A 25,660-nucleotide genomic window follows, 5' to 3' on the forward strand; every position below is an offset into this window, starting at 1 on the left:
CTTCAAAGCAGGCAGAAATTGACGTGGGTTCTTTGGTTTCGTTCTCACATTTCATTGCATTGTTATGCTTTCCTAAGGAACACAGGCGTTCCAGTGACCGTCACTGGTGTGGGTCCAAGTGAGAAGCCCACTGGTCATGCTTGCTTCAAGATTCCGCCCACTGCCTGCAATCCTCCTGGCGCCTCAGCCTCCTGGCTCAGGCTGCTTTCCTGGCTGGGCAAGGATGACAGTCTAGCAGAAGGTGGAGCTGCTCTCAAGTCGTTACCGAGATAGAATCCGGGTTGCACGTGCTCATGCGTGTCGTAACAATCGCGAATGAATACCATTCCTTTTATTAAGCATTTCCAGGCGTGATGTGTTATAAAGATGCAATCGAACGGTAATTCCAGAGTCTTAAAAGCATCTTCATCTGACGTCTTTAAAGACAGGAGGCGTTTTGGCACCTCGTTGATTAATGATTGGTTGAATTGCTTGAGTTAGTGACTTAAGTCAGAAATATGAGAAGTGCCACCCCATGTTCACGTTCCAAACCAACAGCCAGCCCTTCCTAATTAGATGAATTTCCAGAAACTGTCTCTAGCCAGACACAGTCAGAAAAGACATTTCTCACAACATGCTTGTGTCAGACATCAGTAACTTTTCTATCCTTGGCAATTCACATGTGTGCCATTGTTTTTAGAAGCACAAACCCTGAAGCCAAGTATGGAAGCGATCGGTCATTCCTACCCATGTCCTGTGTTCCTCGCTGAACCCCAAAGCCTGTCTGCTCCAGACAGGGGTACGACAGCGAAGTCTTTGGCCTTCCCTGAGTGTTTAGGTCGGTGATGGCTGGCTGTACGGAACACCACACACACTGCCCTCCCACAGTGGAGGTGCTGGCCTCCAGCCGCCTCTGTCATGTCCTCTGGCTGAGTCCGGGCACAGCAGACGTTCAGGCACTGTCCTCTTCACTTCCGGCTTCCCTCCCCTCTTCAGAAACTCGGTGTGGCTTTTAGTCCAATTCTAAGCGTCACTTCCACAAGTCTCGTGGTTTTATCAAACAGACTGTATCACATTCGACTCGGGTCCATTCCTTTCCGAGTTTTGGACACCCGTTTGAGGAGAGCTCAGTGGCACTGGCCCCTCCTTCAAGGACCTTGAACTGAAGGAATCAGCTGAGGAGAAGTAACCCACCCACCCGAGAGCACGGCCTGGGAGGGGCCGACCCCTCCCCACGCCTCCGTGAGAGCTTCGGGAGTTCCAGGCATTTCCACCTTCCACCTCTTTCCTCAGGTGCACTGGTGGTGAGTGGACGTCTTGGGCATTTTCCTACCTCCCAGGTGGCCCATGCCCTCAGTGATGACTATTAAAGAGGCACCCAGGAGAGGATTTAATTACAAATGCCCTGGGGTCACCACGTGCTAGGCATGGAGCTAGCCCAGCCCCCAGAGCAGAGTAGGTGTGCGCAGTGTGGCAGGTGGAGTGGGCAGGCGGGGAGGACGGCTTCACCTGTCCGCGGGGCTCATGCTTTCAGAGGCGCCGGCCCCCTCCGTGGGGCTGTCTACCCTCCCTGTCAGCATGTTTGTTTTCAAAGGATTTGTGTTCATCAGTGTTTTGAGTTTTTTTTTAAAAAAACCCTATTTTGGGAGGCAGTTATCTTGTAAGTCCCTCTGTCCAAAGGTGGTTCTGAGAGCACAAACCTTGCTCCATAGAAAGCTTACTGGTTTAACACACAGTTTTTTTGGCAGACGTGTAGAGGAATTTCACTTCCAATCATTCCAGGAGGTATATAAAAATAAATATAAACATTTCCTCCCTAATTAATTTATATCCTTCTAATTGAAAGCAGTTTTACATAAAATGGAATTTGGCAATGAAACAGTGGGCATGAAAAGCCTATTGTGTGTTGGATGAAGACGAATGAAGACCCACCCATTGTGTGACAGAAACGGCTGTGCTCTCAGAGCAGCTGTGTCAGCAGAAATTGTCCCACCCAAGTTTCAACACAACTGCGTGCGACCTGTGCGGTGACACCCAGTGTCGGGGAATCGTGCCTCAATGGTTAAGTCAGTTGTTCAGTTCAGGACGACCTTCCTGGAGCCCAGCGTAGGTGGGAACACCCACTGGATCGTGACAACTCAGCAGCTCTTCGGGCCCTAGAGAATAACTCTTTCATTCCTGAGCCTGCTTCTTAAAAACAAGCTTTTCTGTCAGGCATATAATATGTTAAGAGGCTGTGATCAGCCTTTACCTAAACGCCTTCCTGTTTTTGATGTGTCGGCCACATGTTCTGTTGCTGAGGCCGGCTGCGTAACGAACGGCCGAGCACATGTGTCATCATTGTTTTGGGCAAGTTTACGCGCTGAAGGGTGCACTGGTCAGTCGCTCGAGAGCTAGGAAGCCCTGTGGGTGTTTCAGGAATAAAGGGGTTCAACACGAAGGACCACATACTCATCAACTCACTGGACGGACCCACATAACAGAGGTGAGGCTGCTGCTAATGTATGACCTTCAAGTCACATCTTTGTCACTTGTTTCCAAGTCAGGAAACTTGATCCTGCTGCCCCGCTGCCTGACACAGCACCTCCCTCCCAGGAGGCCGTGACAGGACACCGTCTGATCGTATGGGTATCGTGCCCTCAGAAACACACCTCCCACGCCCGCGCCAGCACAACGGCCGCCACCTCCCTCTGCCTTCGCAATGTCCCTGCCTCCGGGACTTGGAGCCACTTCACTCAGTCTCCTTAGATGGGAGGGGGCAGCCAACGTGGATTTTCACTTCTTGGTCTTTCCAATGAGAGGTTGGCGTGGAGCGTCTCACACGTGGTCATTTTAGAGCTCATGTGGTGGGGGGGAGGCATGTCTGACAAAGAAGACAAAAGTATGAATGAAAACATCAGGGTGGAATGGGTGAGGGCCACCGAAAGCCCAGGCGACTTCCTCGTCAGGGGCCCCGTGACCCTTGGTGGCTGGATGTGACGTGAGCCACGTGTTTGGGGAGGAGTTGCTCCCGGTGTTCACAGTCTGCGTCGCAGGCCTGGAAACGGGTCGCAGCATTAACGAGAGCACTGACCTGCTGGATGTTACCACCACGTCACGGGGCGGGCACGTCTGCTGGATGGCATCTCCGCAGCCTGCTTCTCGCACAGCAGCGACGCACGCAGTGAATGGTGTGCATTTCTGTAGCACACGTGCTGCACAGAGGATGATGGACCCACACCAGCTGAGCTGCGGAACACAGACATTTGGCCCTTACAACGTGCCGGCTGTCTGCCTCTGCCAGGCTTGGGACCTCGCTTAGCACCCCTGGACTCCATCTAGTCTCTGAGTGAAGTGTAAGCATGATTTGTGAAACACCAGCGGAGTCTCCTTCATTTAACAGCTGCTTCTCCTAATCAAAACTGGGCAGAGCCAGCCTCTTTGCACGTCTCACACCGTCAGAAGTACCCCCCTGTCTTCGGGGGCGCTAGAGGCTGCAGGGGCTGCCTGTGCAGCTTCAAAGGACACTGAGAGGGGCCGGGCTGTGTCTGCCCAGAATGGATGGGGTTCCTCCAGCTCAGCGTCTGTGTGCCTGGCCCACCCGGTCCCGCTGACAAAGACCCTCTACCTGACTGGCCCCGTGCATACTTCCAGCAGTCACAAGCTTCAGTCCCAGGAGAAACACTGCTGCCTTTGAATGACATTGTTAAGCATTTTATGGCAAAAACAAAAAGTAGAAAAACACCGCCTTCTTTCTTTTTTCTTTTTAAAAGATTTTTGTTAAAGTATAGCTAGCATGCAGCATTACATTAGTCTCAGGGGTGCACCACAGTTATTGGACATTTGTATTTGTAACGAAGCGATCGCCATGATACGCCCAGCAACCGTCTCAGGGCACAGACTTTTTTTTTTTTTTTTTTTTTTTTTTTAAGGCGGGCACAGCTCACAGCGGCCCATGCGGGGATCGAAACGGCAAGCTTGGTGTTGTCAGCACCACGCTCTAACCACTGAGATAACCAGCCACCCCTGCACAGACTTCTTTTGACTTTGGTCCTCACTATCAAGACCCCACTTTATCACCTTTCAAAACTGAGCAAACTCCATTTTTCTAGAACCATAACTTTAAAAAGTGAGTGTCATTGATTTGGACCGAAGGTAAATGTGTTTTTTCCTGGTGTATCTTGTGTCAGGGGCATTGAAGCAGATTTACTTACTGTACTTAGCTCTACTTTTGTTGCTGCTGCTGTTGGGAGCCTCAGCTGTGGGGGGTCCTGGGGTGGGGGCAGCAGGCATGGAGAACCTCTGGGTGCTCGGAAGGGGAAAGCGCACGCTGCTGATGAGAAGGGTGAGTTTCTGTCAGGAGCGGCAAATGGGAAGCAGCCTGGGGTCCCCGCACCCCCCTCCTTCGGTGCAGGGAGCGGGCCCTGAGTGTGCAGGTGGAGGCAGGGACTGCGTACGGTCTGGGAATACTGTTTGGTCTCCAACCTAAGAATGGATTTTAGTCCGCAGTGTTGTTTTCTTACTAATCATTCTATTTGTGACTCCAAGAATTTAGAATTTTGGCAAAGACTTGAAATGATATGAGAGAAAAACGAACTTAGTTTTTTTAAAGGGGAAAATGGTTGCTTTGTGCTTTTGTTCACATGCCTTACTTTGTGTAAGGCCTGGTTCACTTACAAATATGGATGGAGAAAAATTAATAGAACAGACCCGAGGATTCTAAGGGCTTGGTTTCATTACCCAGAAAGGTTTCAGAGCATTTAAATTTTCAGTATAGAGTACTCTTTGTTTATATTCGGCCATAGCTTCTCATCTCATTCATCAAATTGTCAACTGAGTCTGCCATTTTTGGCTCTGGGTGGCATGTCTAGATGTAGAGAAAAAAAATGAAAACATGTTGCTTGAGTTGCTTCCAAAATGTGGCCAGACCTTATGCTTCTGTCAGACCCAACCTTTTGTGAGTTGCCCAAATTCTGCAAGTATATTACTGCCTTCAATCCAAAAATCATTAAGACACATATTTCTTATTGTATTTACCAATTCAAGTTTACATTGTGTTTGCATTGAAAATGGATTAAAATTGGGAATTGTTCTTAAGGTGCAGATGTTCTGGTGAATATCCAGAATGAGTCCAGCTTTCTGTTCAGCTGAGTAGAGTCTGTCGGGCAGTTAACTGGCCCAAGTGGCTTTTTTCTCAAAGGTGGGCTCACTTCCACCTCTTGTCCCTCATTTCTGTTTCACCATCCCTCCCATCCCCGCAAATCATATGATGACAGATCACAGAGATGCCCCAGTCCCCTGTCCTACTTGGGTGCCTGGCAGGATTCCTGGAAATTAGAGGGGGTACCGCCTTCGTCTGCAGGGGGCCCTCGGCTCTCTCCTAGGTCGTTCTCCTTTGAGATGTAACACAGTGCCAGCTTTCTCCACGTCACCACCCGAGGCCGAGGCCGGGTTGGTTTTTGCCTTTGCATTTGCCTCACTGCGCTTTGCTTTGTTTGCGTTGGGCAGGGGCTCTGAACTGGTGAGATGTGCATGTGCCCGTGTGATCCCAGGTGATCTGACGCGTGTTTTGCTGAGATTTGCTGAGGGGTCACTGTCATCACTGGCCATGTCCCGCCTCCTGATTTCTCCAGTGGGCGGACTTTTGTTACTGCAGTCGCCACTGGCTGCTCACTGTCAGAAGCATCTGTGCGCCTTTTCCAGGGCAGGTGTATTATGAGGGACTGAGGGACAGCGAGCCAGCGAGCCTGGTGCCCCAGCTGGGCCGAGGGCACCCACTCCAGGGCTGTCATCACGGCAACGCTGAGGCCCATCCGCGTGGTGACAGCAGTGACTCACGCTGATCAGCAGTGAAGAAGGTGACAGAAGTCACCTTTCACTAAGCATTCTGGGATGCTCCAGAAGACACTTGTTCACTCTTAATATTCTAAGAGGTTAGTAACCTGTAAATTCACTTGAATTAAATCTGGGCCTTTGGGGCTGTAAACCTAATTTACGAGCACATCGTAGACTAGAAGCTTATTTTTTACAACAACGATGAATGAGTTTTCACAGGTGTGTGGTTTTACATTATATAGGTGGCCTGTCCTGTGGCTAAGCTTTGTGTCCTTCCTTAAATTCCTCAGAAAGGACAGAAGAGAGGCAATGTCCTATGGCAAACTATCGAAGTGAAAAGAAATGAGCTAGGAGTTTCGGAAGAAAGCTTTCTCCGTTTGAATGACTAGCACTCCCTAAATTACATCTGTTAGAAACAAGCAGCGGCCTGAGCCCCTGGGCAAGGAGAGTCCACTTCTTCTGGGCGGTTGTTGGTGTGCGCATGCTGCTGTCACCAGACCCACAGCAAGCAGCTTGCTCCTTCCACTAGCCCAGGACCACGAGGACGCTGGGCTGTGACATGACGAGGGACTGCTCCCAGCGGGTGTTTGCACGCGGAGCTCCTGGAACACAGGCGGCTCGCTCCAACCTCCAGGGCACCCTTTCCCGGGCCAGGTCTGTGTCTTGGGTTATGCCGCCCTAGGAGCCTGTGTCATCTGTCGTCCCTCGGGCATTGGGTCACATGACATGGACGGGCACTCACGTAGGCGCTCTCCCCTGGAAACGCTCACACCACTGGCTGCACTGTTACCATCCCAAGGTTGTAGTTGTCATGGTAGTATCGCTGGTATTGTTTTCACAGACCTGAAAGCTTTATCACTGGCAGCTGTATCTATAGTGACAGCCACTGGCTTAGGCCCTATAGGAAGGTTGCTGTGTCTCAAGAGAAATTTCAGAAATAGCCTCAGAAATGTGAGGCCACACTACTGGGTCCATTAGTTGTGGGTGGAGCAGTGAGCAAAACAAAAAGCAGGACGGGAAGCTGAGGTGCACAGCAGTGGGCTTGTGTAGGAACACACGATCCTTGAATACAAACGACTGAGATTCCCAAAGTGACACGAGACGCCTGGAGCGTGTGTGTGTGGTCAGAGTCCATTCTTGCTGGACACTGACCCCCGCTGGTTCTTCTTCTCAGTGGCCTGGTCTTTGACTAGAGACCACGCCCTCTCTACCCTTTCTCGGCTCTGTCATTCTCTTAATGAGTCAGCGGGGTGGGCAGGCGGCACTTGTACAGCGTCAGGTCCATGTTGCACTGGAGTAAGAATGACTTCTGAAGGGCTGTCAGTGCCCACGTGTTCTGAGGAGAAAACGCAAAACAAAGCCCTGCTTTGCTCCACCGAGTGGCAGGACAGGGAGGGAGGAGCCTGCGAGTCAGACACGTCTTGAAAGGAAATCAGAGATCATCCCAATACTTGGCAAAAATATTGATTGCTCGAATGCCTCATGAAAACATAGACACGTGCCCCTAAATGCTTCCTGCTCCGCGGCTGGCAGTGTGATAGTGCCCAAGCTCAGGACCTGCAGCAAGTCGACGCATCCAACAACATGGACTGCTTCGCTCTCGCCACACCCTCCAGATCCTCCCCAGTGTGCTCCCCAGAAGCTCCTCGAGGGTGAAAATGGTGCTGTTCACCAAATGCACGGTTACCAAGTCGTCCTTGTATGAATGTTTGAGGGACAGGATGTTGTCATCGTCCCTGAGTGCTGTGGGAAGACAGGCAGGAACACAAACGCCTATCTCTGAGATGGTTACCGTATCAGCTGTTACAAACCCCCAGGCCATGCCCTGCTCCGGTGACCTAACTGAAAGTTAAAATCCAAGGCAAAGAATTTCTGGAACGTCTGTCACACACAGAGGGATGCTGAGGGCGTCCGAGTCCCGGTCCTGCTTCGTGGGCAGGAACCGAGGCCGAGAGCCAACACAATGTCCCTCCAAGCCGGGGCGCCCTCTGACCACAGCTGCAACGCGCAGAGTCTCCGGGTCCGTTAGGCGCCGACCGGTCTCCAAACACTGGTTTGTATCAGTGTTTCTCAAACCTGTGAACTTGTTTGCTTAGAATGATGAAAAATACGTTGAAAATATAGAATATGAAAACAAATATGTAAATATAGAAAAAGAGAAAAACTGGGGTTAATACACAAGAGTTGTGGCTTTGTTTTCATCTTGAGATTGGGAAGAGCTGGCGCTTTGTCGTTATGGCCTTTACTTGAGAATGAACTTCACTCGTGGTCTCCCCCACGGACATTTGGAACTGTACACGGCAGAAGGCTCCGGAAAGGCTAAGCCCTGTGCGCCTCTGCAGTGGGGCCTGGATTCCAGCCGCAGGGTCTCGGGATGACACTCAAACCCTGGTCCCAGCTGGAGGGCTCTATGGAGACACAGCTTCTGTACCTGTGTAAGAGGCAGCTATGTTATGCATCTGACCATAAACGTGCCTGAAGAAATCTTCTCACTATCCCTGTTTATCATCATTTTTTATGCTTAAATTGCACTTGAAGTTAGACATTCAGAAAGAAGGCGCACGTTGACTAGAGTGAGGACAACACGCTTCACGGAGGAGTCGGAGTACGTGGGACCCGTCAGCCTTTGCTTCTCTCTGTGGCTGTGGGTGAAAGTGTGCGTGAAGTTGTAGGGGTGGCTCTGGGGACCGAGCCGACATGCTGCTAGGGACGTTCTCTGAGTCCTCGCTGTGCTCCAGAGGCCCGATTCAACCCCATAACCACATGTCCAGGCCACTGTGCGCTCTCACGCCACGATTTCTCCGGAAACTGCATCTCAAGGTCTCCACCGCCTCTCGGATCTTGGTCTCAGTGACCCGACCCCGGGACCACAGGCAACGGCCCCAAACGACCCTTGGGCCCTCACTGTCTAAGACCCACAGAGGGGGCACAGTGACACCTGAAGAACATGAATCACACTGTGTCACTCCTGCAGATCTTCCAAGGGCTTCTGATGTCCCTTCAGGTAAAGAAACAAACAAACGATCCCCCGTGTGGCCCACGGGACCCCACAGGCTTGGGAGATCCCAGTGCCTGCACCCCTTTTCGTGCTCTGTTCTGTTCTCTATTTGTTTGGTCCCAAATGCCTCTTAGGGATGCCAGGCGGCCCCTCAACTCAGGGCCTTTGCGCGTGACTTTCCTCCCACCTGTTTGGAAAGGTTTTCTCTGTTCTTCACGGCCGGTCTTATCAGCAAGAGATTTTGAGTCCTGTACTTCACTGTGTACATGCCGCGACCAGAGCAGAGCCGGCCTGCTTGTGCCCCAGCATGGTGGCACCCTGCAGTGGCTACAGGCTGGCAGCAGCTCAGCAGACAGCCGATGGAGCCGTCCACTGCCCTCTGTACCCAGTGCCTCCGCGTTCCCAAGTGTAGCCCAGACTTTACTTCTCCACTAAGTGATGTGTGACCGGGGCCTCTGTCGCCTCCCGCCTTTCTCTCCCTTACTATTCTCAGACTTATGATTCTCAGACCTGCCAGATTGCCGTGAGGGGGCAGTGTGGGTGTGGTGGGGTACGGGGGTACATCTTAGGAAGCGCATACACACATCAGGTGCATGAGCCGCCTTTGTAAACCTGAGCACCTGGTGGGACACGGAGGAACCCAGGACAGGGGTGTGCCTGGAGAACGACGTTTCAGGATGAATCGTGCTTGGGGACATTAATTAAGCTCCACGTTTAATAAGTGAGAATTGGTGACTTAGGAAGAGCCAAATACAGAGGAGAGGGCGCCAAAAATGTATGTACATTCTAAAAAAGGAAAAACCTATTAAACTTGTAATACTCAAAATACACTGATAACAAAAGATGAATACGAGTCACATTTGACTTCTGCAATTACAAGAGGTGCTCAGAGTGGTTACCATCAGTGTCCAGACACTTCAGCTGATGGCGAACCACTGCTTGAGCAACATTGGCCAAAGTGTCCACTTGTATACACTTTTTTGGCACCCCCAGTATTTTGGCTGGTACAACAAACTGTGCGATCACAGTACTTTTTAACTGGGGGCGGTGTCATGGTTTAATGGGGGTTTCCAGGTCAGCAAAGGTCAATATGCCCGAAGTGCAAACCCTGTGACCCGTGGGGGCGGAAGTGGTGTAAGGGTGTCTCTGCCACGTCTCTGCGTGCACAGCCTTTCTGGCAACAGCAGCCCTGTGGGCCACCATTGGTCATCTTCTTTTCTGTGCTAGATTTTGGGTTTTAAACTGTAATAAAGGGTTCCAAAGAGATTTCATGTCTGGTGTCTATAAATGATCAGCTAAATGGATGGTGCCTCACTTCCTTCCTCCCTACCTGGACCAGAAGAGTCTCCAACCAGAGGAAACACCCTTTATTTTTCACACACACTGACCCTTCTTGACAGTCAGCAGTGGCCAAGTGTGTTCAGGGAAATGGGATAGGATGCAAGTGTTTCTCTTGGATTCAGAGAGAAACAGGGTGGAACGAGCGTCTTCAGGCTCAGCTGGGGGCTTTCTCTTGCCACAGATTTGTAAGGAAGTTGTAGTACTGGATCTGTCCTCGCTTTGACAGGGCCACCTGCTTTCCTCTGGCTACGGGGCCTGCCTGACGGAGCGACCATGGGGACAGGCTGGGTTTCTCTGCACCCCACAGTGCAAACCCAGGGAAGTGGGGGGCTCCCTTTTATCTCAAGCCACGGCTCCTTTTGAGCATTTGGAAACCCGGTCCCTTTCATGGTTCTGATTTCCTGGCACTTCTGTCATTTCTCATACAATGAAACTTGACTTCTTAATGATGAGTTCTCTATTATTCCTTCTGATGTCTTCTCATTCCGCGTCTTTTTTTTCGTAGAAATAGCTTTGAACGACAGTCACCTGTCATGCAGTGACAAGCATTGGACCAGGATGGCTGTGGCGGGAATGTCATATCCCCGTCAGGGGAGGGTCCTGTCAGAGGGCACAGTGAACTGTGTCCTATAAGCTCAGGTGGAGACAGACACGTGGACGCAGGCCAGGCTCCTTTCTCTGGCCGCCTTTCAACACCTCCACTCAAGTCCAGTTGACCTTCAGCTCTGAATCCAACCCCAGCCCAGAGTCTTTGCAAATGAAAATGGAAAGTATTCTTTTTTGGACCCAAGTACCTCTCACCTGTGAGAAATAAACTCCTTAGCAGGAAGATCTGTGCATCTCAGTCTGTAATCTACACCATGGTAAAAATACCGTAGCGGGGTGGGCTTATTGACCGCCTCTCCCTAGGGAGGAAATCACCCTTTAGTGTGACCTCTGGCATTGAGGAGTTCTGAAGCTTTCCCGTGCCGCCAGCCCTGTGTTCCATGATGACTGTACGTCATTTGCTAACGAAGCATTACAGCTGCTCTGCCGCATTTGGGGTGTGGTCACATCACAGCACACGAGCAGCGCGTGGAAACGGGTCCTCCTCACCACGCCACACAAGCTCCTGCCTTTCCCGCGGCTGCTCAGCACTGCCAGCCGCTTAGCACGGGAAGCCTTTCTGCAGACCCCGACTCCACTTCCGCCCTCGCGTGTCTGGAGGACAACAGGGGGGGTGGAAATTCACAGGCAACAGCTGTTCCCTGGCTGGTTCCCTGGGCCGTAGGTGGGAGGTTGTGTACACCCCCAGGACACACCTGCCTTTGGCGCCTGCCACTGGACTGGGGACGTCTTCCTGGGACAGCCGGCCCCCTAGTGCTTGCCGCCAACAGCTTCCTAGGCACGTGGTCCTTCCTGGTCCGGCTGGAGACCAGGCACGCTGCGGACCTGCCTGGTCCTCACGGAGGCCTCCATCCTCTCCAGGCCGGAGCGAGGGACATCGCGGGATGTCCCCGAGGCACCCTGGTCACTACCACACATTTGCAGCCTCAACTCTTCTATTGTTCTCGAGAGGATTCTTAGTGAGATTCTTTTTTCTTGAAAAGTAACATTGTGCCGGTGGTTATGGGCTTCCACCATCACTTCTAACTTCCTTGTTCAGCCATATTTCAAAGCAGGTAACGGCTCTTTCCACACTCAGCAGCCACTCCCCATGAGGACTGGCGTCTGTGTGAATTTAATGAAGTGGAAACTGGCAGAAGTAGGTTCCTGCTGTAGGCAACTAACATGTACTTGACTCATAATAACAAGAAAGTCAAGTGCCAAGAGGCATTTTGTGAAAACCGGAGCGTCCTGAACCGGATAACGTATCGCAACACAGCACGTGACGTGGTTCCCACAGGATACCCTTACTTCTGCTGCAGAGTCCAGATGAGACAAGTACCTGGTCACGCTGGGACAGGTGGGGAGAGGTGACAGGAGTCCAGGGTTTTGCACGTGGCTGTGACTGAGGGGAAAGATGGGGCAGGTGGTGCCATGTAGCTGCAGTTTGCTGGGGGCGCTCAGCTTCGTATGAACTCAGTGACTCTTTGGCCCCGTTCTGTCTGTGGAAACTCCTTCCCCTGGATGGACCTCCAGCCTGCCATCCTCCAGGACTGTGCCCTTGGGGCATTTCCAGATGTTCCCAAGCACTGTGTGCCTCCTCGGTAATGTGGGAGGAAGACACGCCTCCCATACCTGGGGCTGACGCTTGAAGGTCAGTGAGCTGGCAATGCCCGTGAACCTTAGTCTCGTGTAATAACTCAGGGGTAGAAGACAATACGTGTGGCTCAAGATACAGATATTCGTGCGCCTCTGTGAGTGTTCAAATGAGCTCATGCATAGTAAGACACCCCAACGTACTAATTTCCAATATTAAAGCCACGTTTCTCCCCATTACAGAGAAAACCTGTTATTCCCTGTGAGTTCTGTGAACTAGAAGAACAACATGTACTTGGTTTTTTCAGGTTGCCCTGGTGCCAAGAAGAATGAATTTCTGACGAGTGTCCTGGATGCGCTCTCCACTGACATGGTCCACGCCGTGTCCGACCCCGCCTCCTCCAGCAGGTATGTTGCCTCTGACCACAGAGCCAGTGCTGGGAAGAAGCCCCAGTAACTGGAGGAAAGCTGGCCAGCGGGAAGTCAGGGTCGAGCCATTAGCTGTCAGAGTCCTGCTCAGCTCTCTGGACAGTGCAGGGCGTACGAGGAAGGGGTCCTGTCCCGAGACAGGATGGTGCTTCGTGGGTGTGAGGTGATTCGTTAGCAGGGATTTTGTCCTAATGGGGAGAAGGGGAGAGGAAAGGAGGGACAGCCTTCGTTCAGATGGCTTTCTGTTTTGGAATTGCATTTCAGAGCTTATTGACTGGATTTGCAATACTGTGCATTAAAATGTTCAATTTACAGTTCTCAGAAGATGATGTATTTATTATGGGAAAATACATACAACGAAATTTACCATCTTAACTATTTTCAAATATGCCATTCAGTGGCACTAATTACTCTGACGCTGTCAGACTCTGACGTCTGGGACAGGACACGTTTTCTGGGTTGTGTGGAGGACTCACTGAGCTTCTCCGCTTCCTGAGAGCCGACCGTCCGTGTCCAGAAGTGCTTCTGTCGCTAAGGGCCCGTGTGAGGGCAGCTCCCAGACTTCCATGGCTGTGATGCTGCAAGCATCGGACCCCCAAGAATGAGCAATAATTTATCTCTTTATTTTAAGAAACTTTTTCTGATGGGGAGTCTTACTACCTTTATTTCTTTAGAGCTCTGGCCTTCCTCTCCTCCTGCCCACGCCCGGGATGGTGTAATCTCTCCTAGATGATCTAAGCTCTCTGGTCTCCTTCACCAAAAGGCTCTCCTCTCTCTGTCTCTGTGCTGAAGAGTAATATTCGAGGAAAGAAAACAAGGGCAGTGCTAATGAAAATGGTTACAATTGGGTAGTAAATTAAACTTAAAAAGCAAAAAAATAGACACGTAAATTTCAAATGGACATATTCTTGGAAAGCTTGCTCTTACCTGAAAAACTAAGACTGCGAGCTGTGGATGAATTGCTTCTGAGAAGGTGCTCAGGGAGCCTGACAGCCTCCAGGAGCATCAGAGTTCCCGGCAGCTGTGAACTTGGGCGTCAGAGCTGCTCTGCACACCAGCCCCGGGGTGCCCAGGGTGCCCCCAGGCCAGCAGGCATGAAGGACGACTAGTGACATTCCACCCGCTGTCCCTTATCTTCTGCTTCGTGACAGGGCACGGCTACCATCTGGGACAGTTACAAAGACCTGACTCAAATGCAGGCCTTCTAGGAGAGGGCTTATTTATTTGTATCTTAAAAATAGAATTTTTTAACCCAAGAGAAAATGTCTCGCTACCACTGTAAGACACACTTTTACTTGCATCTCTCAGTGTACCTATGACACAAGTGACACGCCAGTGAACCCCCTTTAAAGGAGACAGCATTGGAGTCCCAGTGTCTTGTGGGTGGGCCTTGATGTGAGAGCTGCCTGCCAAGTCAGGGAGCATGGAACGGGGGTCAAGGGCGCTTTCCCCCTGGGCTTGGCCAGTGCCAAATGCACGGTCGGCACACACACAGTCCCTGTGTCATTGCGATTTTCAAGCAAACTTGATCTACTTCTGCTAAATCCCTTTCTCTAATTTATTGTTAAATAAACATTGCGTCGAATGGCAAATCCAGGCCGGCTGAGGCGTCAGGATGGTGAGAGCCATGAGCCAGGTGTTCTTTCCGGGACACGCACTGGGGCGGGTGGGGGGGGCAGGGCTATGGTGGATGGACATGGGCAGAGGCAGCTTGCAGGGTGTCCCTGAGGACCTCTGTGTTCTTCTCTGCGTTCTTCCAGGCTTTCTGAGCCCGACCCCAGCCACACGCTGGAGGAGAGAGTGGTCCACTGGTACTTCAAACTGCTTGATAAAAATTCCAGTGGGGACATTGGCAAAAAGGAGATCAAGCCCTTCAAGAGATTCCTGCGGAAGAAATCCAAACCCAAGAAGTGTGTGAAGAAGTTTGTGGAGTACTGTGACGTGAATAACGACAAGTCCCTGTCTGTGCACGAGCTAATGGGCTGCCTGGGTGTGACCAAGGAGGAGGGGACAGCCAGCACACGGAAGCGACAAGGTAAGGACCCCGGGCAGTGCCCCACGCTGGGGCAATCTGCCATCACACTGCCCCTAGTTTGTAGCTGTCCTGTGGTCTGAGGGAGAAGGGACAGGAAAGATCCTGTCTGCCCGTAGAAGTGATGGCGGCCCTAGTGACCTGCTCGGTGGAGAGGGAGAGGGTTGGCAGGGGGTGGGGGCTGGGTGAGTGTGAGGCGAGCCTCGGGTCGGCCAGCACGAGGCCGACTGTTCCCTACCAGTGTCTGACATGAAAATCTGGGACCCACTGGCATTAGGTTGCTAGCGCTGCACACGGACTCGGCCAGTCTGTAAGCAGTGAGGTCGCTTCCGCCACCCACCCAGCTGTCTCCATGGCCGTCTTGCTAAGTTGAGTACATCGTTCTATGTGGGTGCCGCCTAACCAACCACCTGTCACCTGGAGAGAAAACCTACGGGAGCTGGTCCCAAACATCCTCAGCGGGGAACATGTGGGAGATGCTCACCGGCGAGCTCCAGTAGGTGCCGGGAAAGTCGCCTCACCCTGGGGTGGGGGCCTTGTTTTTCTCATTTGTACAAACCAGCGGTGCTGGCCACGGTTTGCAGAGGTCCCTCATGGCGCTGTTGTTTATGTGTTACTCTGTTGTCACCTTTGGTAGCACATTTGAGAAAGAAAACATGCTTGAGGGTCAATTCTGGCACCCTGTGTACTGAGCGCTTCACATCCCTCCTGTATTATCACCTCCAAGGTGATAAGAACCCTCGCCGCCCGTCTAGGCCATGGGTTTCTGGGAGGCGAGGGATGGCAACGGTGCTATTTGTTTCTCTGTCCCCCAGACTTGTCATAATAGTCACTCAACATTGTTGCACTGAATTGGGTCCAGGCAGGACCGTGTAACCGTGAAAGGTTTTGTGCTACTGTCTGGGTGAGAAGTTAATCCTGGCAGCATTGCTTCGTTTCGATGACTCCTGAGCAGTGTCTGTGCAGCTGGCTGAACTCCATGTTGTCCTGCAAATGTCTGGACGGAGACCCATGGCAAACATCTGGGGCCTCCCGCTTTGCTGCTCACACAGGGTGCTGACATTTCCCCACAGTGGGACATTTCCTCACCCTCGCCCTGTGTGTGGGCCTGTCCTCCGCTCTCTGCTTGGGGGCAGACGTAGGACCCCGTGGTTGGGGAGAGGTCTGTGGGTGATGCTGGCGTGTGGCTGTGTCTGTGGGCAGCTGAGGCCGGAGCAGGCCGCCCACGAGAAAAGAGGGCAGGAAAGGGTTCTAGGCCAGTGCTGCCCACCCTTGGACGTGGAGGTGACACGGGGTCCTGACAGCAATGGGAAAGGTCTTGTGAGGACATGCTGTTACCGCGCGTCTCGATAGCCTGCGTTGGACATCACCGGCCTCGGCCAGGGGTCGTGCTGCCTCTGAAAGGGCATAGACAGAATGCATTTCCTTCGGCTCTCGCACCGTGCCATGTGGGCTGTGGTGCTGCCACTGGGGCAGCTCCTTGTCCTCTCTCTGGGGCCTGAGCTGAGGAGAAGCCATGGAGGGCGGTGGAGTGCAAGGGCCCAGGGACCATGCGTGCGCGTGTGTGGTCAGGCAGGTGTCCGGAGGCGGCGGGGCGCATCCTCCATCCTCTCAGCTTCACTGGCTGAATCCTGAAAACTGCCCAGGGACGTCTGCATACCCCATGCAGGGCATAGAGAGAGAAAAGGGAGTATACAACCCCCTTACTGGGAGGAGGGCACAAGTAAGGGGGACAACGTGGTCTCTGTCCATGTGATTGTCACTTACTGGGAATATTTAAATGATGGCAGACTCTTCAGTTACCTTCTCTGTGTCCCTGGGACTAAACCGAGGTATCTGAGTTGTGTTGTCTTATTAGCAGTGGAGAAGATAGTATGTGACCCGTCCCCCAAAACATAAGCTAGAATTTGTTAGAAGTGGCTGTTTTGTCAAAAATGAGCATTGGGAATTTGGATGCAGAATGAGTTGATTTGGGAGCCCTTGTATTTTCCCTGCAGAATTTCTTTAAGTTTTTTCCTACTTTGATTTGATTTGATTACCAGTTTGATTCGATTTGATTTGATTTTCAGTTCTTTTTTCCCACCCAGTATAGTTAGAATTAGTGAAAAATCAGAAAACCTGAATATTCAGGGAGGATTAGTTGCGATTGTCTAAATATCCAAACTGTTACCTTTATGTTTGCTCACTACTTCACAATGCATTTTTTAATTCTAAAAATGTAAGAAATCAAGTAAAGAACATAAATAACATGTGGCTTTTGTATTCTCAGACATAATCAAACCTAGTTCCATATTTATCCAGAAAATACTTCTATGCATACGTACATGCATATCTATGTACTATGATTTTCACTACAAAATGAGATCATATATTTACTTTCTAATCACACTTATTTTAAGCAACTACACAAAATTTTGCATTCAAATGATTGCATCTAGGACATATTATTGGAAAGTTTGATCTAAATTTGGACTATTAAAAATACAAAAAAGAAAAACAACTGAAAACTATTAAGAAACGATCAAGTCAAAGATACAATATTTCTGAAGAATACAGAAACAAACTCACAAGGGATTGCATTGTGCCCTCGTGAGTCTCCTAAGTGACCATTGCACAGACACTCAGCCATTAGGGAATACCCATTTTGACCAATTTATCTTTTTCAACCAAATTGCCACGTTAGCTATACTGTGTGGGCGCAAACTGCCTCAGAGGCACAGCGTTGTCTGCCAGGTCACCTGGAAACAGTCAGCCTCATGTGATACCCAGGATGTAACCTCTCCAACTGCTCCTGAACGCAGGGGCGCTGCCTGGGAAACTGGGCCGCGTCTCAGCCCTGTATTCTCAATGGCCATGGCTTTGTTGCCTATTTATTTTGATAATGTCCATTCTGTTCCACTGAAAATAATTAATTAACAGTGGGTTATTTTCTTGCTCTTGACATATTTTAAATAGTGATTTCCCTTAGTGTATGTACCTTGCATGAAATATCCCTCCAGGAATCATTAATGAAATTCATCTTATTCTATATTGCAAGGCTTTCTTTTTCTTCTTAACACTCAAGAATATGAACATTTCTCATTGTAACTTGCCTTTAATCTGTAGCTTCCTCCTAATACCAGGGAGACTATTTGTCATAAAAGAAACCAAAAAAAAAAAAACACGGCAATTTTTGAATAGCCAACTTGGCTTAGAATAGATTCGAAGTATCACTGTAATATTCTTTAAATTCGAACCAATGGTCCCAGGGCCTACTTTTTCAGTAAAGTAGTTATTTCAGGCAAAGTAAAGATTGGCTACAGTTACCCCAATACTTGAATCATTCACACCTATGATTGAAAAAATAATCCATTTATCTACTATTTATGTACTATTTTTGCAATTTACTTAGTACATTTGTGTTTCAACTTCTAATGTGATTCTGTTTGCTTTAATACAGAAAGAGAAGAAGGGGTTTAAAAATAGAAAGATTTTGCTCTTTACTCAGTATTTTTTTATCGTGTACATAGCAATCAATAATCAGTCAAGCCATTGGGATAAAAAAATGCTGCCCTCTGTCTATTGATTTATTCAAAAGATATTTTTTGAGTGCTCCCTGCTCTAAACATTGGCAAAATAACAGTAAATAAAACAGACAAAAATCCACATCCTTCTAGAGCTTACCTTTTAGTGTGGAAGCAAGAAATAAGATAAACAAGAAAAATCTGTGGTGAGATGTGTGCCGTGTGAGGCGGTGAGGACAGAGGGGAGCGAGGGCTGAGAGCTGAGTGAAGGGACGGGCAGGAAAGGCGTCTCCACAGGTGACCTTCCAGTGGGGGCCCGGGGGGGCAGTGGGAGACATGCAGATATTGGGTGGGGAGCAGCCTGCCTGGGGACAGCGGGGCACTGAGTGGTGAGAAGTCCGGTGGGGGGGGCGTGAGCAGGTGGCAGAGGCCAGGGAAGTGCTGTGGGCAGAGCCCAGACCGTGGAGCGGGGGGGAGACTGCTCTGAATAAGAGGTCATGGGAGGTTTGAGCAGCAACGAGGACGTCTGACTCATGTCTTACAGGGACCCCTGGCTGCTGAGCTGATGGAGTTTGCAGATGGCACGGGCTGAAGCAGGGAGAGTGGCACGAGGGTTACCACGGGGTCCGTGGGAGAGGGTGGTGACCTGGGCCTGGGTGCAGCAGTGGGGAGGTGGGAAGCGTTTGGACTTGGATAGGTTTTGAAGGTCAGATCAGATGGGGGCATAGGAGAAGGGGGAGTGACGGGTGACACCAGTCCTTTGCCCTGGGAAGCTCTAGAGTAGGGTGATGGATTGTGCACTGGAAGTGGAAGACGGTTGAGGACGCAGGCTTCGGAGGGAAGACACGGAGGTCAGTTTGGCCCTGTTTCCTTTGCGTTGCCTGTTGCCAGTCCAAATGGAGGCAGTGCCACTGGACCTGGGAGACTGACTGAGGAGAAAGGTCCACCCTGCAGACTTGGGAGTCATCAGGAAATAGATATTATTTAAAACCACTAGGCTGACTGAGCCCGCCAGTGAGAGAGAGTGGGTGGGAGGAGAGAGGCCTGAGGCCATGGGGGATGGTGACTTTGGGTGGGCAGGGAGGACAGGGGGAGGCCATCCTGGAGCCCCCTGCAAAGGCAAGTGTCTGCTGACAGGTGCCCAGGAGGAGAGCTGAGAAATTCCCAGGGGGGTGGGTCTCTGCAGGGAGGAGGAGCCGCGCTCAGGCCAGGAAGGTGCCTGAGATGGTGCCGGTAACTTCTGAGCCGCCTGCTCTCCTAGCAGGTGCCAGGTGAAGCCTCAGAACAAACCATGCAGCGTGCGTCTCCCTGGAGCTTCCATTTCCCTTGAGGGTTGGGGAAAAATTATTTTGAGCCAAACACGTTCATTTCTCATGATTTAAATATAAAACCAAAAGATTTCAAAGACCTGGTGCTGGCACACTGCCAGGGGCCTCATTCCCAGACTCCAGACTCCCAGCCGCTGAGTCCAGCCTCCCAGGGAAGTCTGAGAAACATGGCAAGAAAGGTTTGCACAGTTGGTGGACAGACCCTTGGGATTTGGGGTAAAAAAAACATTAAAGTTGGACTAGAGCATTTACCTTGCTGGAAAATGTTTGCATCGTGACGTTTACAATCCACGATTCATAATCTGTGCTCGCTCTTTTTCTCATGTAAATAAATACCTTTGCCAGTTGTTGGCTCTTTCCTAAAATGATGTTGATCCCTTGCTGAAAAATTATCTAGAACCTTTCAGTAAATGGAGAGTATTCCGTTTTTAATAATATCTTTTTTTGTTTGTTTGTTTGTTTTACTCCTGCTAGCCCCTAAAGGTAATGCTGAGAGCACTTCTAATAGACAGGTGAGTATGTCTGTATTTTAGCTTGAATAATTTGCTGGTTTAGTTATAGGCAATAAAAATTCAGGGTTCTGTAGATTTTGAAAATAAAGAAACTTTCAAGAAAAAACGAAAAAATCCAGGAGAGGTAACATATCCTATCTACACCCCTCTGAATGCACCCAAAAGAGCCTTCCAAGATTCTACCAAAAATTAACTTGTTAAATCATCAACTCAAAGGTTTGGCCTTAATTTTTTTCAGTATTTGAAATTTCAATTATATTATTATTTTTAGAAAAATGTCTGTGTCCTCTTGTTCTGTGGAAATACCCGGTTGTTTTAAAACCAGTCTCCAGAGATCTGTCTGTACTGTGTTTCTTACATTTTATTAAGGAGGTGGAGGGACAGGAGACCCTCTGGGCACAGGTGAATGTTCCCTTTTCATCAGGGATCCTAATGAGACACGTGTGCAGCTCCCAAAGGGATTTTCAGCTTCCTGCTGTTGTGCTTATAAACACGTTCTGTGTCTGTGAGACTGCATCTCTACACGCAGTTAGAGGCAAGTACCTCGGCCCAGCACCCCATGGCACAACGCAGCCAAAGCCTAGAACATTCTCCGGAAGGCAAACATGAGCGGACTCGTTTCTCCCTCCCTGGAAACCAGGCTAATCCTCCTTTCTTAGGACCACTCGTCAATTTGTTATTTATTTTGTCTTCACGTGTTTGATGTTAGGTCGACATTTCCTTAGGCAAGCCCTGTATTTGTTGTGGGTTTTAAGTGGAGACCTCCAACGCACACCTTGGATGTCATTTAAAACCTTTTCATTAGAAAGATGTGTGATACGGTTTTCTTTTGTTTAGCAAATGTTTATGGTTTTAACTTTTTAAATCCTACCGCAAATCACTTACACTTTAGAGCAGGGTTGGTCTGAAAGCAATTACCCCACTGAGCCCCAGGACAGCCAAGGGTTGTTTTCATTAGATAATGGTGATGATTGGCACAGGGGCGCACTCAATTCAGAACCTCAGCTTTTTCCCGGAAAAAGAAACTGGAGCACTGTCTCCAGCTCTTTCTGTGATGTCTGAGGGAGTGTGTAGGGACAGAGCCCCAGAGAGCAGTTTCCAGGCTCTCAGCCTCAATAGGAAAGGTGCTGGCTCCAGTAGTACCAGCTCCATCAGCTGTGACTGGTTGGCCATCAGCTGTTACCGGTCAGCCATTGGCCACTGATATAACTGCCGTGGCTGAGCTAGAAGCGCATGGTGACTGAGATAGCAAGAGCGCATTGCAGTTAGCAAGTGGAGTTGCTTGGTTGGCAGAGAAGGGGACGGCAGGTTGCAGATCGTGTGGATCCTGTTTCCTGTGTTTCCAACCCAGCCGCCAGCGAGAACATAGTGACTCCCCTATCTATGGCTCCGCGGGTGTTCCTTTTTGGCCTCACCATGTCCTGGGTTCTTATGTGGGGAGTGGGAATAGAGACCCCACGTGACACCCCGCGTGACAGAGTGTACAGAGCTCCATGCCACAATTTCAGTGGCTGTCCCTGCGAGCGACGACCCTGAAGTGAAGTCTCTAGCATAAGCCAGCTGTGGTTTGCATTGGATAAAATAACAAGTTCATAAATATTTCCCTGAAGAATAAAAGAGCACCAACCACCAGAATCTTCCACTATATGAATAACCACAGGCTAGAACCAGTAAATGAGGGAGAGAGGGGAGGATGCGGAAGCTAGAATTTAATCAGTGAGCTGTCACCCTGGTTTCTTCTCTAGCTTCTCTCATGCTTCGGAAGTGACCAGAGCAGACGTGGGAAGCTGGTGTTGATACAGGTTTCACGCTAGTCCACTTTCTCCTCCCCCGACTCTCACATCAATGGCTGACCTTTCTCCTCAACTCATTAGAGCAAACCAGGCATTAGCTTAATGCAGAGATGCCTTCCTGGTTCTTCCCGTCACCTCCAAATCATGCTCACTGGGGACTAAGGCCACCCCAGAAACCTCCCAGGCGTTAACGGTTAATTGTTACCAAAATAGAAGCATGGAGCCCCTCAGACTAGTAGGAATTGGCACACTTGGAAAAATAAATCTAGAAGATTGTACATAGCTTTCCCTTCTAAGTTACTTCTGATTGGTGGTGAGATGTAAAATTCAAACAATTTAAACAAACTTTTCACGTTGCGTTTCTTAGACAGGTAGAGTAGTGACTGAAAAGGATGAAAAGGAAAATTAAAACCCAGCAATGGCTTTATCAAACTCGAAGCCTACATTAGATTACTGGGATTGTTTTTGCAGAAATATCTGAGCTACTAGGAACTTCTGCAGAACACTTAAAACGCGGAGTCCATTTACAATATTAGGAGTAAATGCTAATTTTCTCACTGAGGAAACATTTCTCCTGGTGTTCCTGATCATTGAGGAGGAAAGTGTTGGAAGTTAAGATGTGTGCAGGATGTTTTTATTGTTCTTTGTTCATCCTTACACCCAAATGATCAGCCCAGCATGCTTTCTTCCCACGTCTATTTTAAAAAGTGCCCGTCCCCTGGGGGCACCGTAGGTTTATCTCATTCCTGAAAGGCAAGCTTTCGGCTCACCGATGAGGGACACGAACTTCGTAATGATATCTCTTTTTTCGTCTTTTCTTTTCCAGCCAAGGAAGCGAGGATAAGTGGCTGACACATCCAGGGCGGTTCCTAGACGTGTGGGAGGCTCCCTCACCAAAAAGCAATTAAAAAAACAGAAACAAAAACACATAGTATTTGCACTTTGTACTTTAAATGTAAATTCACTCTGTAGAAATGAGATATTTAAACAGACTGCTTTGATCTGTGAAAAGGGCAGGGCTGGCTTCAGAAGACTGAGCACATACAATGTATGTGTCCTCTTTTGACCTTGGGGTCTGTGCTTGCTGCAGCTGCGTTTTGAGGGGACCTGGGCCCCTCTGGGGGTGGCGCGCACCCCCAGACGTGGCGCGCACGTTAACCGCAGGCCCCGCCCCAGCCCCAAGCCTTCCTCTCCAGCACCCTCCCACTCGTGCCAACTCACCACCTTTGAAACCTGCTGCACTCGCAGCCTCCTTGAGTTGCGTCGAAGCCTCGTGATTCCGTAGAACTGTCACCCGCTGTCCTCATCGTGCTGTTCACACTGCTTGTAAGGTCAGAAAGGAGTCGAATCCAGGCACCCCATCCCCACCCCTATTTTCCCTTACATCTGGCCTTGTCCACCCTACTGTTCACCGGGACCCACTGTAAAGTGTCACTTGAACAAATGACGATGGTTTCCTTAAAGAAGGTACAGCAGGATATGCTGTGCCCTGGGTGGTGTTGGTGTTGGCTGGCAGTGCCCTGCTTCTCCTTATCCTCCTCCAAATGCCTCAAGCGCATGAGAAAGTGCCAGTGGGAAGTTCGCCCGAGTGGCACTTCTGAGGGAAGGGTCGGGAACCCAAGGCCCCCACTGTGAGTCCTGGATCTGGCCCCGTGTCCAGCCAGCGGCCACTAGGAGCTGGCTGGCCCCCAGCAAGCGGCCTGGCTCTATGGCGCCACTTGGAGGCCGGGCCGAGAGCTGCGCGTGGCCCCCTGGGATACTGTCTTACCTTAGCTCAGACTTTTGGCTGGAAAACAACCCTCATGGCCCCAAATCTTCCCACGTATGTCATGTAAAATGATCTCTGTGAATATGCATGAAGATATTTTAGGAGGCTTCTTACGTATTTAAACTGTGCAAAGTAAAAACTGAAACTTTGGAGCTACAAAACCAGCTCAAGTGTGTGCGTCACCATCGCTTAAGAAAGTTATGATCCTAAATTTATCGGATAATCTTTTATATTTCTGAACTTTGAATTTAATCATTTTTCTTAGATTAAAATAAAATGTGCTATCGAAACTGTCCTTGGTCTTTTCTTTCCAGCTAAATACAGAGTTTTACAGCTGCTCAATCTTAGGGGTGTCTGCCTTCAGAGGGGCCAGGACACAGACTCTGTGGCATTGCTTTTGAATCCTGGCCCTGCCCCCGGTGCTGTGTGACTTTGCACAAGTTCCTGAACCTTTTCCTGCTTCCGTTTCCTGCTCTGTGAACCGGGGCTGGGGCGGTGTACTCCTGGGGTGAAGGTGGGAGCTCATTGGAAAGTGCTTGGGACCCGGCACGAAACACAGGGGGCTTGCCTCGACGGTGTGAAACAGGCAGTGCCAACCAAGCGCTGTGGAAACCTCCCATGCTGCCAGATGCCATGGCAGAGTGTAGGAGAAGCAGGCAGTTCTCGCTGTGATGAAAGCTGATGCTGTTGCCCCAGTCGCACAGCAAGACGCCTTCAGATGCCACTTCTCCTTCCCCAGACCCAGTGTCCATACGTGGTGAGCCCCTCAGTATGTTCCACTTGGACCACCGCACTGGCTTTTTCCTTCTCATTCTTCCCGTTTTCTTGCTGTAATTGGCATATAGCACTGTGTGCAGCTGAGAAGACCTGACTTCTACTGTGAATCGATCAGCATGACAGAGAATGGATACAAAAATGCTGTCTTCCTTCTGATGGGAAGGCTGAGGGTCTGCCGTCTTAGCAGTTGTCAGCGACACCACACGGCAGTGCTGCCCCTGGTCACCGTGCCACACTGCACTGCTGTAGCTTCTCAGCTGGTCACGCCTCCTCTGGGACCCTTTCCTGTTAAGTCCCCTCCTGCACATTTTTCCTCTATTCAGAAGAGTGATCTTTGTAAAACTCAACCATAGCACATCAATTGTGCAGTAAAGAAGATACTGGAAATGGAGTTGGAAGAAAGGCAGCTGTGCAGAAGCAACACTGGGAGGTGGGGCAGGGCTTGGGTTCTGTCAGGTAGGAGAGGAAAAAGTGTCCAAGGAGGCAGAAAGGGCTGGAACAAAGGCAGGCGGGTGGGAGGGGTGGCGTGGAGTCGGCGGGCAGGGAGCCAGTGCGCCCGGGCTGGAGCAGATGGTTCTTATTGCAAAGTATTAAGACTGCAAATCTAAAGCAGAAATCTGTTTCCCTTACGTACCTGGCACAGCTGTTTCTAGTGATAGATGCCTCCCTCCCCGAATCCTCCCTCACCCTCCTTCTCATGTTTAAAAATGTTCTCCTGCATCCTTGTCAAAAATCTCCAAGTTGGAGATTATTTAGAAGTGTACTGACCGGCTCATAAATCATTCCCATGAGTGTGACACCAAGCATTTTTTTTAGGTTACCAAGGTGAAAGGTGTCAGCTTTTTTGTAATCAATGTGCAGAAAGGAGTGACATAATCATAAACTGCCAAGTGGACAACCAAATCATGCAAACAACAAAGCTACTCCAGAAAGAAAGTAGGAATGTATGTGGCACTATACTAAGGCGCTTGTGATGATGGTGAGGGTGGAAATGGAAATGGCGATAGTGATGATGATGATGGTGGTAATGATGGTGGTGATGGTGATGGTGGTGGTGACGGTGATGATGGTGGTGGTGATGGTGACAGTGATGATGGTAGTGGAGATGATGGTGGTGACGGTGATGGTGGTGGTGATGGTGACAGTGATGATGGTAGTGGAGATGATGGTGGTGTTGGTGATGGTGATGGTGGTGGTGGTGATGG

General features: G+C 50.0%; 1 protein-coding gene across 2 annotated transcripts in view; it reads left to right on the forward strand.

Moving 5' to 3' along the window:
* Window positions 1-23,971, forward strand: part of SMOC2 (SPARC related modular calcium binding 2) — a 165,691-nt gene extending 141,720 nt beyond the window's left edge. For both annotated transcript variants that reach the window (XM_033100475.1, XM_033100476.1), the window contains exons 10-13: window positions 12,622-12,721; window positions 14,503-14,777; window positions 20,080-20,117; window positions 22,737-23,971. In XM_033100475.1, coding sequence (XP_032956366.1) covers window positions 12,622-12,721; window positions 14,503-14,777; window positions 20,080-20,117; window positions 22,737-22,754 — 431 coding nt within the window. In that variant the 3' untranslated portion in view covers window positions 22,755-23,971. The remainder of the gene's footprint in view (window positions 1-12,621; window positions 12,722-14,502; window positions 14,778-20,079; window positions 20,118-22,736) is intronic.
* Window positions 23,972-25,660: the final 1,689 nt, after the last annotated feature.

This window comes from Rhinolophus ferrumequinum, assembly GCF_004115265.2.
Source record: "Rhinolophus ferrumequinum isolate MPI-CBG mRhiFer1 chromosome 3 unlocalized genomic scaffold, mRhiFer1_v1.p scaffold_36_arrow_ctg1_4, whole genome shotgun sequence".
Taxonomy (NCBI): Eukaryota; Metazoa; Chordata; class Mammalia; order Chiroptera; family Rhinolophidae; genus Rhinolophus; species Rhinolophus ferrumequinum.